The following is a 19,719-nucleotide window of genomic DNA, read 5'->3' on the forward strand; positions in this document are numbered from 1 at the left end:
GAACACACCCAATATAGAAAAGGTGGTTCATGTAGAGAGTTCTTTTTTTTAGTTGAAAGCGGTTAATCAGTTTTTAAATCTTTGAACCTGTTAACTATCCATTTTCATAGCAAGAATGAGTCCAGTGATTTACATCTTTGTACACAGAGCTCTACACATGAAATGCACAGAATTTTAAAATCAGATTTTTAAAAATCTCTTTCAGCTATTTTGAAGGAGTTTGTTTTATATTGCTCAGAACACACACTAAAATTATGTATGCTCATTCATTAGTCTGGAAGAATGCAAAATGAAGGAAGAATCGTGAACTGGAAGCTAATCCTGCACGGGACCTCTTCTCAGCCAGAACACATGAAACAACCTCGAGTGTACACGTCCTACAACACCGTTCAGAATGACCGAAGAGGGGTGGAGAAGATGGTGGATTCAGGGGAGGTCTGTGTGGCTCTATGTCCTTTTCTGAACTGTAGTAGACACCATAGTGGATGAAGCTGCCCCTAACTTTTACGCAGGAAGTGAGTCAAACATGGGTTGGGAGGAAAGGGAGTAGGAGTAAACTGTTCATTTTGCATAGGCATTGTTTTATTCGTTTATTCTTTTATCCAAAATTTAGAAACTAAAACGAATGAATTCAAAATTATTCAGTTCTTTAACATGAATTTTCTCTATCTATAACAATATCCAATTTTAAAGTGAGCTGGAGCTGTCTTTTTGTATGATCACATATAGCTAACATTTGTATTGTATCTAGTTTTTAAGCATTTTTCACATTGTCTCGTTTAACTTGTAATCCCTGTAACCTAGAAAGGATAGATCTCAGTATGTCCATTTTACAGAAAGAAGACCAAGGCTCAAGTGACAAAATCATGCAGGCTTTTCTCTACTAGTTCCTTAACTGATAGTTCTTGGCGACTCCGAGGGGAGCTATAGAATCACATTTTCTCTCAGAAAATTGCCGAGGAAAGCTAAAGCCAGTCTGTTACTCTCCTAGGTCTCAGCCTACTAAGGCTGCTGGATTCTCCCTTATCAGATGGTGGACAGAAGACACATTTTCTTTATCTCTGTATCCCCCAGCCTTTAGCACAGGGCCTCAGATGTAGTAGGTAGGTAGGTTATCAGAATTTCCAGAACGACCTTCTCTGAATAGGTCTGGCTCTGTGACGGGTGTTTTGGAAGATAGAAAGACATTATTTATTCAAGAAATTTATAAACTAGCTGTGTGAAGGCCTCAGCTCATATTCTGGCCCCATTTATATTCTGCAGAACAGCTTTCCTCTGAGACCCTACCCTGGTGGCCTCCTCTTCCCAATGCTGGAGGCAGGTGGACCTTGTGGGGATTCCTTCCTCTAAGATTCCTTAAGGGGTATTAACAGGACCTTGAAGGGGGTATTAACAGGTCGGTGGTTGTTAAAATACTGAAATGCTTCCACAATGGTTGACAAATAGGCACTTCTTTGATCTCTCCAGTCCCTGCTTCCCGGCCCACCCCCCCCAGGGTCTTCCCAGACCCCTTCTGACAACTAGGCAGCTGAAAGAGCAGCTCCTGACAGAGCAAGAGGCCTCCAGAAAGCTGCTCCCACACGACAGCACTGTGGTGCCTCTGTATGAGTTATTACCTATTTTATTATCAGCTCCTTCCCAAAACATGGGTGGGAGGAAAGGGCGTGGGAGCGGTAAACTGTTTTATTTTCCACAGGGTGAAACCCTGCTATCTTTTAAAATTTGTTTTTTCATCCAGAATTTATAAATTAAAATTAACGAATATTGTTAAATGTCCTAACATGAATTCTACTACAGCAGGCTGACAAGCGAAGGAGACCAATAGGTCTGAGCACTTAGGTATATCCTCTCATTCAGGCTTCAAAACCACCAGCAGTGGAGGGATTCTAATTGCCATTTTACAGGGGAAGTTCGAGGAGATTAAAAAGGTGCCAAAGGTCCATTAGTAAATGAGAAAGTGAGGACTGAACCCCAAGTTAGTGTGAGTCCAAGCCTGTGCTCTCTCTGCTCCCCAACCTGCCTCTCGAGGGGCAGGCAGCGGGTGAGTGCTGCAGCTGGCTTGCTTGCGCCTCAGTAATGAGCCTTCTCCCCTTTGCTGGTGTTTTTCTGTGTTTCAGGAGCAGCCCACACAAAAGAACCTGAATGAGAACTCTCCGGCATCCAAAAGCCCCAGTGGCAGCGGTGTTGGGGGCAGAAGGGATGAGCTGGCAGAGGGAGCCCCTTCTGAGGCCATGCTACGACTCCTGCAAAGCGCTTTCAGCAAAAACTCATCCCCAAAGCAATCACCAAAGAAGTTTCCAAGTGCAAAAGTCAACATCCCTTATGAAAATTTCTACGAAGCCCTGGAAAGGCTGAACAAACCTTCCCAGCTTAAAGACTCTGAGGACAGTCTGTATAACGACTACGTTGATGTTTTCTATAACACAAAACCTTACAAGCACAGGGATGACCGGCTGCTGCAAGCTCTGGTGGACATTCTGAGGGAGGAAAATTAAAATGAGTGGTGGTCCTAAGTTAGAGATAGTCATGCTTCTTCCTTGCCCTTAGATTTTGCCTGTGTCTGAAGTGGTTGTTTTGTCATTGATTCTTCTGCTTATAATATCCTTTGTGGTACCTTTTTCTTTTCCTCCCAAAACTGGATATTTGAAAGCTATGAGCTCAAGCACTAAATCCAACTTCCTGAATTGATTATAGCTCTTTCAAAACAGGTCTTCCCTGCCTGCACAAGTCAAATGTTTTGTTCTTTCTGGAGCCGCAGTTCACATGCAGTCCTCATACCGCATGAGAACGCCTCCTCAGGCTTCCCATTTCATGCCTCAAAAGAAAAGGCATAACCTGGGCAATAGATTAATTTAAAAAAGCCAACTGCAAAGAATGAGAGGAAGGAAGACTGTTCTTAATAGCTTATCCCCAGTCTTTGCTATGTGGTGATTCAAATTTTGATGCCAAAGGATTTGGAAAGTCTCTGATGAAGGAGTTCACCAACAGTCTCGTACTCTGGTCCTTTCTACTCCAAAGTACTTCTCACTTGGGGAGGGGCCATTAGGTCATTTAGGGGAAAGGCTGGGTTATTTAGATCCAGACACAGGCCTCAAGCCCTGCACTGTCTGGTTTGAGCAGGTTTACAATATTTTTCCTTGCTTGGTGTGCCATGCAGAGGCCTCCATGGATCTCAAGGTGACTGTGACTCAGGCTGTGAGCTCTGGCCTTCCCTCTTCCCATTACCTTCTCCTTTCTCAGCCACAAACTACATATAAGAGAGCTATTGATCCCACTTTCTTAGAACAAACTTATACTTGGGACTTGGCAAATTCCTAGTCATAATTTTTTTTTTTATAATCATAATAGGAAACCACTCATAACATGGGAAACCAATAACAGGAAAATATTCACAACAGGGAGAGCCAATGGGAGGTTTTGTTTGTTTTTTAAATTATATTCATTAGAGCAGATTTTTCTGGATTTTTGAAACTGGGTGTTCATTCCTTGACACTATAGACCCTTCTCCAGCCTTACAGGTGACTGTATCCAAATTCTCACCAAATTGTTTCCGAGCTTCAACTTAGAGGACAAGCTGGCAGCCCACAGGCAGCATTTGACCCTCAGCTAGATTTTGTTTGGCATGTTAAATGTTTTAAAAATGTGAGTAATTGTTGAAAATATGAGATTTCACATAAAACCTGATTCTCAGACCCATTTTCCCTCATTGAAACAGTTGGCTGGAGCTGAGTAGCAGCTGCCCAGCTAGACTTGAACATATGTCCCTGTGATACCCTGTTCCATGCTGCTTATTGCAGGCACCTTACTGGTCAGCATTCAATAGGCATTTGATTTTGCCCATTCCTGCACTAATGAACATGTACAAAGTGTAAATGCATTAGGAAAAAAGTATCTCCAACTTCTCTCAGGTAGGACCTGTATGATAATAATTATAAGAATTTGTCATGATCTAATTTACAGGCCAAAAAAAAAAAAAATGGTATTTTAGACCCCTGAAAGTACCTCTGAAATCTTGACTTATGTGTTTAAAATTAATCTCACCTTACCCAGATGCTCATTTATACTAATTAATTAATTGCCAACCCCCTAGCTTCCCACCCCTTACATGCTCACAAAGTTTCCAGTCACCTACAATACTGGCATTCTCCCACTAAATTTGCTGTTTGCAATTCTCTCATGAAGTTTGAACTTCATAAGGCCATACATGCACTGGACCAGGAAGAGAACTACATTGGACTAGATCAGGAAGAGAACCCTAGAGTCTGTCACTTGCGTTAAAGCGTGTTTGGTAAGAGAAATTTTCACCCCTTATTTTACCATTTGAATTTGTGCAAAATGAGGGTATTTCCACAGCAATACCCATGATGCATTGAGGATGTTCTTCTAAAAGAATTTCAGTATCACTCTGTCCTTGGAAGTATCACATGCTATTTGATACATAGTGTTAGAATAGAATACATACATAGAATAGAATACATAGAATTCTGAAGATTACAGCACATCAAAAAGTATTAAATAAAGCTGAAAAGTACCAGAGAGTTATTAGATTAATTTTCAACTAAAAAAAAAAATAAAGCTAAGGCCCAGAGAGGTCAATAAACTGTAATAAATGAAAACTCATCCTATCCCCATTCCTAACCTAGTGCTAATTGTATGAAGTTTTCTTTTTCATTCTTCTAACAGTATCTTTTCCCGGTTAAAACTCCAACCAACCATTGGATTGTAGCCAAAGGTTCAATCAAGAGAAGCTTTACTATTTAAATAAAGTCATGTGTGAATGTTTCCAACCTGGAACATATTGTTCAGACATAAAATATTTTTGTCAGTCTTTCTTAGTGCCTGTGTGGATTTTTGTGAAAATGTAAAAGAGGAAACATATATTTCCCTCAGAATTTTAAACTATATTTTCTTTACAGGTATTTGTAATGCTTTACCAAATGCTTTTATCAAAAAGAATTTTAAAAAGGCATAATAAATTATATTAAAAACCAAAATTTTCCTGAGAATAAGACAGTTTCATCCAATAAAATATTTTTGAAAGGCATGTTCCTCTGTCAGTGAAAAAAAAAAAAGTGTAATATGTATATGTTGTGGTATTAAAAATGACATTTGTCTAATAGCCTAATACAATGTTTAGCTGAGTTTAACGTGTGTGGTCTTAGCATTTTTAGAGGAACTCCCACATTATACACTCGATGTATTAACTAGAATATGTACAATATGGTTATAAATCAAAAGAATAAATGGTTTCTCACAAGGTCAAAAAGAGAAAAGCTTATGTTTCCAACAAAAACAGGATCTCCTTCTCTTATTTATTATATCTCCCAAATGAATTGTAAAAAGGAAAGGGTAAAGGTTTACATTAAGAAGTTAAAAGGGCTTTCTTATTTATTTATGGGCCACACTGCAGGGCATGTGGGATCTTAGTCACCCAACCAGGGATCAAACCCATGCCCCCTGCAGTGGAAGCACAGAGTCTTAACCACTGGACTGCCAGGGAAGTCCCTAAATGGGCTTTCTCGAAGGCAGTTTAAGAATCTACTTAATTAGGTATATTTCACTTTCCTTTATAGCCCAGCCTTTCACTTTTTTGAGAACAAAGTTGTATGACTGAGCATTAGCCGAAGTGTTGGGGGCGGGGTGGCGCCCGGCGGACTAAACAAAACAAACCCCAAAGTACAGAGACGGCAACTGAAAGAAGTCATTTGCAACCGTTCACTAATCGTGACTTTGTTTACAAGCCAGATTATAGCAACTAAGCATTAACTCCTTCTTGGAGGGCCCCTCATCAGAAGCCCCCAGTTCCTAACTCTGATCTCTTACTCTCAGACCCACTTTTCTCCCCTGCTTCAAACCTTCATTCCAGGAATTTCCACCCATCATTTTAGAATCTGACCTCTTCCTACCTGGGGTGGGGGGTGTGGTTTTCCCCCAAACCCCATTCTTTCCTCCTAAGTCATAAATACTCAGTAAAACTAAAATAATTTTTCAAAAATTCCAGAAGGATTGTTCCACTGGCTTTTGTCCTCCATGTCCAGCCATCTTCAAAGTCTTCCCACCAGGAGGGTTGAAGACATGTCTCTGTCTTCTTTCAAATGCCCATTTGGTATCTATTGTATTAACCACGTGCAGGTTTTGAGTACAAACACAAATACACACACATGTCCCAAGGACAGACATTAATTCTTAACTATAAATTTAAACCTATAAGGAGAAAGAGTAATGTTTTCCTAACTACCTCAAACTTTTGCAAGGCTATAGCACAAATACACATGATAATGATTATTACTCACTCTACTCTCTCTGCCCCAGTAGACAGGGTGTACTTTCCTGGCCTATGGATGCTAAGCCTGATCTCCTCTGGTCAATGAAATATTAATGGACATGATGCAATCAAGGGCCTTAAATCTGCTCACACTTTGGCTTGGCTCTTACTTTTCAGTGGTTCAGTGCTGAGAAGAGTATGCTCCTGGGAGCTACTGCCCCTTCAGCCTGTTTCCAGAGCAAATGTATATGGAGCAGATCCACATTCTGGAACCAAATCCAGCCAACTCACAGCATGAACCAGAGCTGTACAGATGAGTGCAGCCTAAATAAGCTGAACTTGTCACCTTGGCAAGTTGAAGTGAGAACAACCAGCCGAGTCTTCAGGTAGTTGATTACACAGCCTTATTATATCAACAAAACTAATAAAATAAAAGTTCCATTTGTTCATTCCACTACCAATCCCATCCCTTTCAAATTGTGCCTTCTTGAGCATAGAGTACAAAAAAAGAGCCAGTATTAAACCATACACCTCTTAATGCTGATCCCATAGGAAACAAAGACTCTGCCCAAGCTTTAAAATCTTCATTTTTAAAGATGTTAACTTAGTTCCTCCTGGAAGCAGAGCCTCAGATAATGAATGACTGTGTGCAGGTAGTTATTTACGCATAGAAGGTAATAGCGGAGGGCAAAGGTGACTCTCACATAACTCGCAAGGAGCATGGAGTAGCACTGATCAGCACAAGACTTCCCAAAGACCAGAATGGATGTTTCAGCTGACAATGGTATTGGTAGCTGAACAGACACCTATGATCCCCCCTCTCCCCCGTCCCTACTCCATCCAATGCCTTCATAGTCCACGGGCCGCTCTTGGAAGCTATACGCAACTCCAGGGTAAGGGAAGAAAGCTTGATTGGCTGAGATCAAGTTCGCACCCCTAATTAGAAAGGGAACTTTTAACAGAAACAAAGTTCTGTCACAAAAAAATGAAGTACATTTTGCTTACTTGGGTTTTGGCTTGCAACTTGTACATTTGTACAATTTGTATTGCCTGTATATCGCCACATGTAGATATTAGGTAAGCACTCATCTATCATCAAAGTATGGACAAAGAGGTGACTAGGGTCATTATGTGTCTACCATTCTCAGGGCAAGTGCAACGGAGGCAAAAATCACTTTCCTGGTTTCTATACTGGGCCTCTACCATATGTGCTCCTTCCAGACAACTTGCCTGCAAACTCCACAAAGCACTTCCACTCTCATCCACACCCACATACCCTCCACCTCCACAGAAGCCCATACTGTAGGTATCTTCACTGAATATTTACCTGGGGAAGGGGTCACAGGCTCAGAAAGGGTTCCCGTCCACAGGAGAAGGCAGGGGGAAACCTGCCTGCAGATCTGTTCCTGCAGGGTGGTCATGACCATTCCCTTCCATTGTCCCTTCCTTTATCCCTGTCCCCAGCAGTCCCAGCAGCAGGGGATTTATAGATCTAGATGCTGTTTTGATGTGAGGAGAGTAGCCTCTATGTCTTATTCTGCCTTAAATCCTTTAGAGTTACTTCTTGCATCATCATTATTAAAGGGAAAGAAAAATCTGAAAAGGCAACAGCAACACAAAGTGGCTAAAGGTATAGGTTCTTGAGTCAGCCACAAGTGAATCTGAATTCTGGCTCTACAATAGCCTAGCTGTGTGCCCTCGAGAAGGCTACTTCACCTCTCTGGGTCTTGTTTCTTCATCTATGATAACGAAGTCTACCACTCATAGGTCTGCTGCTAGAATTAAATAAGGTAATGCAGATAAATAATTTAGTATGGTTCTTGTATCTAATACATATTCAATAAGTGTTAGTTTTTATCATTAGTGAGACTGTTGCTCTTATAATTACTGTGGTGCTGTAAAAAGAAAATGGACATTAGAGCCAAATAGATTTGAATTTTGCACCTCTCATCCACAAGCTCAAGAAAGGAGAAAAAATTAGAATCAATGAAGAAGATGGAAATACTGTAAATTATTGCTTGCCAAGGTGATGTTGCCCTGGGAACTGTCTTTCCAATGGGAACCTTCTTCTCCTAAGGCCACACTGGAAACCATTTAATTGTAGCCAATGAAGACTGGACTGCAATGAGAAGGAAGTGTCAAAGTGACAGTTAAGACTCAAAGAGCAGTCACCCAAGGCCAAGGAAAACCAGACGTGACAAGTGAAGAGAAAGGAGATGAAGTAAAAAAGAAATCACTTGCTAAGTTTTGTCTTATGTCCAATCACTTTTTGTGTGTGCATTGAGTCAGGGTTTTCAAATGCAAACATTTTATAAAGCATTGAAAAATGTTAATATTAATAACAATGAAAAACAGTCCTTACCTATATCTGCAGCACAGTGCATTGTTTAGTTGAATTCTCCCCAAAATTGTAAATGAAATAGGAGATAGATAATATGAGTGTCCCTATGTTGTAGATTAGAGAATTGAGGCAGATAGAGGTACTGTGGTTTGTTCAAAGTGACATAGATAACAAGTAGTAGAGTTGAGATTTTAACCTGGCAGTAATTCTAGACCCTAGGCTATGCCTTATATTAGCAAGACAAAAAGGTGACATACATTTTAGAAAATATTTACAGTATGGGAATCAAATGAACACTATGTGTCTTATACTATCAGTTCTTTCCTGCTATTAGAATTAATAGAAATAGCTTTTAAGTGAATATTTACTACATTAGCACATAAGTTCTGTATTTTCACAATGATGACATAGTAAATCACGAGAACAGATGTGCTATTTCTAATGCTTGCATTATGCTACAAGGGAAATGTTTTTACAGATATTGATAATGAGATTCAGAGAGGTTAACTCACTGGCCCCAGGTCACACAGCTAAGCCAGAATTTTAAAACTGGTTTCTCTGACCCCATCTCTTCACTATGTCATCCTGTCTGACTTTTCAGTTGTACTTCCAAATTTTTCAAACTGATGCCTTAATAGACAATCTTATGCTTCCAGGAACAACTAGATAGATTTTACACTGCTTCTTTACTTCAAATTTTCAAATCTCAATAAATTTAAAAGTGAGAGGGGCAGTTGTCTTTATCAGTAATCACTCTATGACCTATCTTGAAATGAACAAATGCTCTTCTCTTAAGAGAGCAACAGGCCAATCCAATAACTCAGTCATCTTTTGGATCAAGTATCACTTCCACATCAATTTATGTGTAGTCCAGCCCAAGGGCTGCCAAAACATATTGAAAACAAGGACATTGCTAGTTTGGGCATGATCTCTAGGAGTTTTCAACTATGATGGACCATTTTATTTCTCTGCCCATTCGTCACCCTTCCCGCCTTGATGCTAATGTATCTTTTTTCCCCCAAAGTGTATTCTTCAGCATATTTTTTTTAGCTTTTTATTGGAATATAATTGCTTTACACTGTTGTGCCAGTTTTCGCTGTACAACAAAGTGAATCAGCTGTGTTTATACATATATCCCCATACCCCCTCCCTGCTGTGACTCCCTCCCCCGTTCCCTATCACAGTCCTCTAAGTCCTCACCCATCACTGAGTTGATCTCCCTGTGTTATGCAGCAGCTTCCCACTAGCTATCTGTTTTACATTTGGTAGTGTATATATGTCAATGCTACTCTCTCACTTCGTCCCAGCTTCCCCTTTGCCCTCCCTCCATGTCCTCAAGTCCATTCTCTACATCTGCATCTTTATTCTTGCCCTGTTGCTGGGTTCATCAGTACCATTTTTTTAGGTTCCATAAATATGTTAGCATATGGTATTTGTTTTTCTCTTTCTGGCTTACTTCGCTCTGTATGATAGTCTCTAGATCCATCCACCTCACTACAAATAACTCAATTTCATTCCTTTTTATGGCTGAGTAATATTCCATTGTATATATGCGCCACATCTTCTTCATCCATTCATCTGTTGATTGGCATTTAGGTTGCTTCCACGTCCTGCCTATTGTAAATAGTGCTGCAATAAACATTACGGTACATGTTTCTTTTTGGATTATTGTTTTCTCTGGATATATGCCCAGGAATGGGATTGCTGGGTCATATGGTAGTTCTATTTTTAGTTTTTTGAGGAACCTCCATACTGTTCTCCATAGTGGCTGTACCAATTTACACTACCACCAACAGTGCAGGGGGGTTCCCTTTTCCCCGCACCCTCTCCAGCATTTATTGATTCCAGATTTTTTGATGATGGCCATTCTGACCGGTGTGAGGTGATACCTCATTGTGCCTTTGACTGGTGGGTCAAAAAGGATCTTGGGATGTGTGTGTGTGTGTATGTGTGTGTGTGTGTGTGTGTATGTGTGTCCGCTTCAAGAGGGAGATGCATTTCTCCAGACAGAGTTCCTTTTTCCTAGACCATCTTCCAGGACCAGTGTTCTCTCAGCTCACCTGGGGAGACAAGATCTTCCAGCAAACTATCTCCAGCTAATACTTTCCCAGTGTGATTCTGGGTTCTATCAGAAGTAAGGCTTACAATCACCACATGTCTGTTGATTTCTGAGAGTGTACAGCTCGTGCCTTCTCCTTGCCTCAGTACAAAATGCTGCAGCACCTGTCAGCTGACAGAAAGCAGGTGCCAACTGTTACCAATAAGGAGATGAGTCAGAGCCCACCCACGGTGATCCCCAGGGAGAACTGGAACTCATCTTCACGAAGGGAGACAACCGAGATGTGAGAAAAAAGAGGGAACCCACCCAGTCACTCATGTCCATAATAGACAATTTTTTGTCCCAATTTGTTGAGTACAGCTCAATTTATCTCTGTTGTCCAAGCATAAATTATTATTTCAAAAGTATCTTGTTGGACAAAAATTGTATTTTGTTACAAGGGTATGGGTGTGGATTGCCTTCTTGGCTCACAGATGATAATGCGCTTGCCTACATTGTTTTCTGCCCACCACAATCAGAGAATCTCAGAATTGTAAGGGATCATCTATTTTTTTTTCCAGCCTCCTACATCTGAGAGAAATGCTGTGAAGGATTCTGGGGAAAGTGTTGCCCCCTCAATAAAAAGAGATGCAGGAAAGGAAGCCCCCTCCTCTTCCTCGTCCAAACCTCATTGTGTTCTGCACGCAATGTCTCTGGGCCTTTGCCAGCCATTTTTGGACCTGACTTTATACAGACTATCAGTTTCTGGAGGGGCTCCCCAGTTCCATAAGCTTCAGGCTGTGTGAAGTCTGGGTCAGCCTCCTGCTCGTCTCCCTGGTCTAAGTTACCAAGTCTATGAAGTCTATCCCACAAGTAGCCTTCAAATCTACCCACTTTTCTCCATCTTCAATCCACTGTCCTGGTCCACACTGCCATCTTCTTTCAACAGAGTTCTCCCTCATGTCCTTTCATACTGTGATTTTTCTAAATTGTATATCTTATCACATCAGTCTCTTCTTTAAATCCTACTGGATTTAGGATAAGACCAAAATGCTTAACCTGGTTCTGAGGCTCTGGGAAATCCAGCCCTAACCTGTCTCTATAACTTCATGCACCTTACTGCCTTACTCGCTCTCTGGGTGTAGCACACTGGCCTTCCTTCTTTTACTGCAATGCCCTGAATTAGTCTTAGGTACATGCTAATCTGCCAGCAATGCTCTTTCTCAATTTATTTTCTAGTTAATTCTTTTCTATTTGCCCTTCAGAGCTCAATTTAAAAGTCCCTTCCTTGGGGTAGACTTTCTGACCATTCTGTCAGATTAAATTAGAACCTATATGCTCCCATACAGCATTCATCACAAAGGCAATGACATACATATTCTGACCATTCTGTCAGATTAAATTAGAACCTATATGTTCCCATACAGCATTCATCACAAAGGCAATGACATACATAATTAATTATTAAGTGGCTGTCCCCCTGGATGGGATGTAAGTTCCACTAACATCTCTCATGTTAACTGACACATCCTCAAAGATTAGTACCGTGTCCGATGTAAGAAGGTGAATACTCAATAAATACTTAGGAAATGTTTTGTTGAACATTTGGTTTATCTGCAGGGTGATGATATTCTTTGGAAACTAGAAATTAAGGAGCCAAATTCATACCTCTCAAGCATCATGGATAGCTCGTGTTAGCATTTCCTTCCTAGAGATGCTGCATAGGTACCGGACTCCAAACTGAGTCAAGCACAATTCTGATTCTGTCACTTACTAGCTGGGTGACTCTGAATAAATGGATCTTCCTAAGTTTTAGTTTCTTCATCTGTAAAATGGTGAGAGTAATTATATTTACCTCATAGGCTGGTTGTTTGCTTTTTGGCACATGTTTTTAAAACATCAACTATATGTCAGACACTTTGATAGAGGCTAGAATTAATGTGCTACATGGACAAGGCATCTGCCCTCCTGGACACTGTTTTTACTCATCTTGTGTCCCCAACTCTAGTACAATGCCTGGTATACAATAGCTTAATATGTATTTGTTGACGTATCTAATATAGTTCTTTATTTTTTCCTAGCCATTTAAAGTACAGTTGAGATAAAAGTGCCAATGAGTGAAAGGGCAGACGAGCCATGGCTGATATGCATGAAGGACTTGCTGGGTGGCAGGCAGGATGCTGAGCATGGTACATGGACTGTTTCACTTAATCTTCATTCAGTGCTATAGATTCACTTATTATTATCCCCATGATATAGAAAGGGAAAGAGAGCAGAGACAGCCGAAGTCACTTGATCAAGGTCACATAGCTGGTAAATGGTGAAGACGTATTTCCACACAGGTGACTTCACTGTACTGACAGCATGCTTAAGTTATATCAAACTCTAGCTGAGAATCCAGAGTCTCAGGGAGAGGGGAAATGAGGAGATAAATTCAAAGCTCAGGAAAAGAAATACTGACATCAGAAAAGCAGCAGGAAAACATCTTTCTTTTCTTCCTCTATTTTCATCCTGCTGCTTTACCTCTTCTGTTTTTTTGTTCTATATCAGGTAATAATAGACTTAACTATGTCAGGCTGTATAGTTTCATTCAACTCTACATTATATGTCATTATAGAAGCACTGAATCCTAAGAATGCCATATAATTCTATGTATTTTGATAAAGAAATGCACTTAAAACAGTAGTCTGTTGTAGTCTACTGATTATTGCTCATACTGATTTCAAAGTACCCCAATGAAATGACATAATAAAAGGTAGACAGAGAAACAAACCATATGTCAGAGGTATTAAACACAAGGAAACCAGACAGAAGACTAGTATCTGAGATCAAGAAGGTGTGTATGTGACATGGCAAAGAAAACAGCTTCCCTAGGAGACAAAGAGCTGTATTTACCATCTCATGCCAGTAACCAAGCTCAGCAGTCTTCAATGCATGTGAACAAAGTGTCAAAGAGGCTATTTAAAGCTTTTTCTTTCTGACTTCTTAATTATTTATGTGACTGTTATCGATCGTTATTCCCACTTCTACATTCAAATCAAGAGGTCATCCTAATCTACTGCTAAATATATTAACTTGCTTGGTATAGTTTCATGATATTGAAATGCAAAATTCCCCCCCCCAAAATTTATTAGGGTAGCATTTTTAATTTTTTTGGAATCAAGTCCATTTTACATTCAACATTATTGAGGTGGTTAAACATATGCAAATCAATATATATGAAACATCACATTAATAGATGAAAGATCTATCAAAACAGTATGGTACTGGCATCAAGACATTTACACAGACCAACAGAACAGAATCGAGAGCTCAGAAATAAACCCACATGTGTACAATCAACTAATATTTGACAAGGGCACCAAGAATACTCTATGTGGGAGACTGTGTCTTCAATAAATGGTGCTAGAAAAGGAATATTCACATGCAACAGAATGAAACGGGTCTCCTACCTTACACCACTCACAAAATTAAATCGAAATGGATTAAGGACTTAAATACAAGACGAAACTATAAAACTCCCAAGAAAACATAGGGAAAAATCTCCTTGACATTGGTCTTGGCAATGAATTTTTGGATATGACACCAAGAACATAAGCAACAAAAGTGAAAAATCCAGTGGGACTATGTCAAACTAAAAGCTTCTGCACAGCAAAAGAAATGATCAACAAAATAAAAAGGCAACCTATGGAAAAGAATAAAATATTTACAAATCCTATATCTGATAAGAGGTTCATATCCAAAACATATAAGAAACACACAAGGCAAAAGCAAAAACAAAAAATCAACCAAATAATCTAGTTAAGAATTGGAAAAGAAACTGAATAGACATTTTTCTGAAGAAGATATACAAATGGCCAACAGGTCCATGATAAAGTGCTCAACATCACTAATCATCAGGGAAATGCAAATCAATGCCACTGTTAGGTATCACTTCATTCCGACTAGCATGGCAGTGGTTCGTATCAGAAAGACAAGCAATAACAACTGCTGGTGAGGATATGGAGAAAAGAAAACCTTTGTGCATTGTTGGTGAGAATGTAAATTTGTACAACCACTATGGAAAACAGGATGGAGGTTCCTAAAAAAATTAAAAATAGAACTATCATATAATCTGGTAATTCTACTTCTGGGTACATATCTGAAGGAAGTGAAAACATTATCTCAAAGAGATGTCTGTACCCTCACATTCATTTCAGCATTATTTACAATAACCAGGACATAGGAATAACCTGTGTCCATTGACAGACAAATAGAGAAAAGGTGAGATAGATAGATAGATAGATAGATAGATAGATAGACAGACAGACAGATAGACACACAATAGAATATTATTCACCCATAAAAACAAGGCAACCCTGCCATTTGTGACAGTATGAATGAACTTTGAGGGCACTACAAGTGAAATAAGTTAGAGGCAGGGGGTTGGTGGGGGGGAGGATGGATAAAAGTGGTCAAAAGGTACAAACTTCCAGTTATAAGATGAATAAGTTCTGAAGCTTTAATGTACAACATGGTGACTACAGTTAGCAGTACTGTATTTTTGTACTTGAAAGTTGCTAATACAGATCTTAAAAGTTCTCACTATACAAACACACACACAAAAAAGGTAATTATGTGAAATGATGGATGTGTTAACTAACCTTACTGTGGGAATCATTTCATAATACATACATGTATCAAACATCACATTGTACACCTTAAATTACACAAGGTTATATGTCAATTATATTGCAATAAACCTGGAGTGAAAGAAAAGCTAATAACAACTTATACCAAATGATGATTTGAGACATTTTTTATTTCCTTCATACTATTTTACAAGCCCTTGAAAATACTCAAGATTTTTTCCCTAGTGCCTTTCCTTGTATAGCTACGGGGAAAGTTAAAGGGGAAAATCTCATATTTAATCAAGAAAAGAACATTCAAATTTGAAGGCCTCTAAAATCTATCAGATTCTTTATTCTATGGACACTTTGAATCTTCCATTTCCAAATCCCTTCTTAGCTATTTCTGCTAAAGTTAAACAAAACTATTACCATGTTGTTTCCAGAATCTCAAGGAGAGTCAGACAATTAGACTTACAATGCTGAGTAGTGAGAAACCAAGTGCCCAAGAACAATACCCATCCACCTATGGGGAGGTATCCTAGTGAAAACACCACCGCTGCCACCGCCCACTGCTCAGCACCAAGCACCAAGCACTGGCCAGACGTGCCACCACTGCAAATCCAGAAGAACAAAAACCCCTCTGCCACCACGCTAGCCAGGAATGGATCCGTGTGGGACCACATCCTCGTGTTGTTCCCTTCCTCATCCATCTCTAGTGCGGGTGCATCCTAATGGTGAAATTTAGGTCATGTATCTTAAGCAGCAAGGGATCCTGGTACAGCCTTTTGCAACATATCTCAATAAGGCAGGACTCAAAATGTGGACATGATCAAGACATAAGAGAGTGTTTTCAAAAGATGTTAAGCAGCCTACTGTACCCATGGGCACATGGATTATTCAGATTGAAGTTGATAATATGCTGAGCCACAGAGAAGGCTCAGGACAGTAGTCTCATTGTGTTGCATTCCCACCTCCCTCATCCTGAGCCTGGAGAATGGAAATCAAATTATTTCAGTATACAATTGCTTTCTATTACAGCTTCTCTATGTCAAAAGTTTCAGAATAGATTAAACATTTAATAGGGGCATATAAAGGACTTTTTCTGGAATGTCTTTTCTAAAGAACTGGCTTGTTTTCTGGAAATGGATCTGTGTTATATGGTCCTAAATATTTCCTGCTATTTTCTCACTTGTCATAATAGCAAAAATCTGATAAAGAGGGAGAACATTCTGAATTTAAAAAAAACAAAAAACAAAAAAACCAAACAAACTTGCATTTAGATTGGAAAACATATGGTTTAGGCAGACATTGCTTTGGTGCCATGGAAACTCATCTTTTCTCCACCAAGTACATTTGAATAGCTGGCAATTATCCAATTCTGAGTGGCTCAGAAGAGGTTCTCTACATAAGGTGCCCAATCTTAATGTTTTTACACATGCTTTATATCAACTTCATATGCTAAATGGAACAGCAAATCCTACTGCCCACACTCATAATAGGCAAAATATCAACTCTTTTCAGCAAAAACAACCAGCTGAAGAAAATAGCATACAAGGCCAAAGATTTTTGGAATCCTGGTAGACTGAGATTTCTCAATCAGGCTTCTTCTCACCATCGAATAGGACAATAATCTGTCAAGGTGTTTCCACCAGTGATTCAAAGAACAAGACTTTCCATTACTCCAACAACTTAGATTCTACCAATAGGAAATCACATGCTCCCTGTCCAGCAAAACCAGCCTCACGGATGACAAGGCTCATGCTGTGCCTTTGAACATTACAATTCTACTCTTAGATGTGAAGTTATTCACCAGTCTGTCTTCAAGGGAATAGCTGCTTTTATTCCCTATGAAAATTTCTACAGGGCTTCAAATCTTCCAGGATATTAAGCAATTTTCTGAAAGCCCTACACCTTAGTAAGGAAGGAAAACCTGGTGTTCCTGAAAAAGAAAAATGGCTACACTCTCTGTGGAATATTTTGGCAAAAACAGAGAAGATTAGGTTGATCTACCAGCATTTGAGAGTTCTATTGCATTTGCCTACCTATTTTAGCAGAAAAAAACAACTCGTTGCAGAAGCTGAGATACAGTATTTCATGTCCTACTCTGAGCCTTACCCAAAGAAGCTCTTATCCATTATAAAGAGTCCCTTGGTGCTCCCTGCCATCTCATCCCTAGCTCACAGGTGGAAATAACCCTGAAGCCTTAATTGGTTTTCATAGGTCATCATCACTGTCAGCCAGCACTCTTTAAGGAGCAAAATTTTAAAAGGCATGTAATGTAATCAGCTGTCAGGGTTCAGCTTTTCCTCGGAAGACAATCCTGCCTGTCAAGTGGAGAGAAAGTATTACTGCAGAAAGATGTGCATGCCTGCATTCAAGCAGATGCTAAAGATTCTCTCGTGAGGAAGAACACAAAGAAAATGGAGGATTGGCTCAAAAGAGAGAGGGTTGTACGTCCCAATTAGCAAACCATTTCCTTTCCTAGCTGTGCCTGGACTCTGCACTAAATAAATTCAAAATGAAGTGCCAAAGCCGCTGAGAGGAGAACTGCTGCAGTTCAGCCTGGGAGCCGGATCACGGGGAACAAAGAGAAGGATGGGTTGGAAGTGAGGTTTCAGTGCCGTGAGGAGCAGAGAGTAACCATGAGCTTACAGGACATGTCGGGAGTGGTTCCAAAAGCTGGCCAGAGACAAAGATTGTCAGGAAGTCAGAGCAGCTCTGTTTCATCGGGTTGAGTATTAAAAAGATGTCTAGGGCTTCTTAGGTCGCGGCACAGTGGTTAAGAATCCACCTGCCAATGCAGGGGACACAGGTTCCATCCCTGCTCCAGGAAAGATCCCACATGCCGTGGAGCAACTAAGCCTGTGCGCCACAACTATTGAGCCCATGTGCCACAACTACTGAAGCCCACATGCCTAGAGCCCAAGCTCCGCAACAAGAGAAGCCACGGCAATGAGGAGTCTGTGCACCACAACGAAGAGTAGTCCCCGCTCACTGCAACTACAGAAAGCCTGTGCGCAGCAATGAAGACCTAACACAGCCAATAAATAAATAAATAAATTAATTAAGAAAAAAGACATCTAGGAGCTCATCTTCTAAGACAATGATGAAGGGGCTCTCTTCAATGTGCACTGATGGGGTCTCAGCTGAGGGTATCCATAAAGCAAGGAAGAAAGATCACAGGAGATAAAGGAAATAAGTAGTTCCCAAGGTACATCCTGAGGAAAGGTAGAAATCTGGCAGGTTTCAGCCGGGAAGGTGTGAAGGGAGCCCCAGCAGGGATTGTTGCTTTTGTAGGGACAAGGACAACATTTAAATCTGGAAATAAGACCTCCCAGTGACCCTTCACCTTTGCATCTGACTTGTTCATCTTCTACCCAAGTCTACGATGTCCACATTTTTGGTCAATGCCACACTCCCTGGTGAGTTCTGGTTTTTCTAGGAGTATTCAGCTGTATTCTTGAGCAAGTGGGGTTCATCCTCCCCAAGTCCTCCTCCTGCAGGTTCTCATGGCTTCTAAGGGCAGCTACCACAGTGTTCATTGCATATAAGAGCCAACTCTGCCCCAGGTCTAGTCAAATTCTAAAGGTCATGGGTGCAACTTCAGTGTCATCAAATTCATGGACAAAAGAAAAAAATGAAGGATTGAAGAACAAAGCTCTCAGGAAATTCTATTCTAAGTAGAATTCAAGGGGATGAGGTATGTCCAGGGAGCACTGAAGGAGCTATCTGATATTTAATAGATACTGTGATATAGCAGTCAAGTAAGCCTGGATTCAAATCTTAGCCATTTTATTTACTACCTGTGGGAAAATTACTTAAACTCTCAGAGCCTCAATTTCTTTATCTCCAAAATAGTGATGGTATCTGCTTCCTGTAATTTACAGGAGAAAAACAAAGATAAAGTATCTCTGCATAGTATCTATAATTAATAAATGTAAATTTCAAAAAAAAAAAGAATCTTAATCAAGAGCAATTTATTAGAAGGAAAAATCAGAAAGTGAGCTAGGCTACTGGGCATATACTCAGAGAAAATCATAATTCAAAAAGACACATGCACCCCAATGTTCACTGCAGCACTATCATGGAAGCAACCTAAATGTCCATCAACAGATGAATGGATAAAGAAGATGTGGTACACATATACAATGGAATATTACTCAGCCATAAAGAGGAATGCAATTGGCACATTTTCAGAGACATGGAGGGACATAGAAACTGTCATACAGAGTGAAGCAAGTCAGAAAGAGAGAAACAAATATCATATAGTAACACATATATGCAGAATCTAGAAAAATGGTACAGATCAACTGGTTTGCAAGGCAGAAACAGAAACACAGATGTAGAGAACAAACATGGACACCAAGGGGCGGAAGCAGGGGGGAGGGTGGGATGAATTCGAAGATTGGGATTACCATATTTTACATTACTAATAAGAAAAAAAATCAAAGTTTACACTTTAAAT

General features: G+C 40.0%; 1 protein-coding gene across 1 annotated transcript in view; it reads left to right on the top strand.

The window, feature by feature from the left end:
• The window catches only part of PCSK1 (proprotein convertase subtilisin/kexin type 1), a 39,971-nt gene extending 37,130 nt beyond the window's left edge, over window positions 1-2,841 (top strand). The window contains exons 13-14 of the mRNA XM_057738792.1: window positions 274-435; window positions 2,118-2,841. Coding sequence (XP_057594775.1) covers window positions 274-435; window positions 2,118-2,495 — 540 coding nt within the window. The 3' untranslated portion in view covers window positions 2,496-2,841. The remainder of the gene's footprint in view (window positions 1-273; window positions 436-2,117) is intronic.
• The last annotated feature ends 16,878 nt before the right edge of the window (window positions 2,842-19,719 follow it).

The sequence above is a fragment of the Hippopotamus amphibius genome, chromosome 1, assembly GCF_030028045.1.
Source record: "Hippopotamus amphibius kiboko isolate mHipAmp2 chromosome 1, mHipAmp2.hap2, whole genome shotgun sequence".
NCBI lineage: Eukaryota > Metazoa > Chordata > Mammalia > Artiodactyla > Hippopotamidae > Hippopotamus > Hippopotamus amphibius.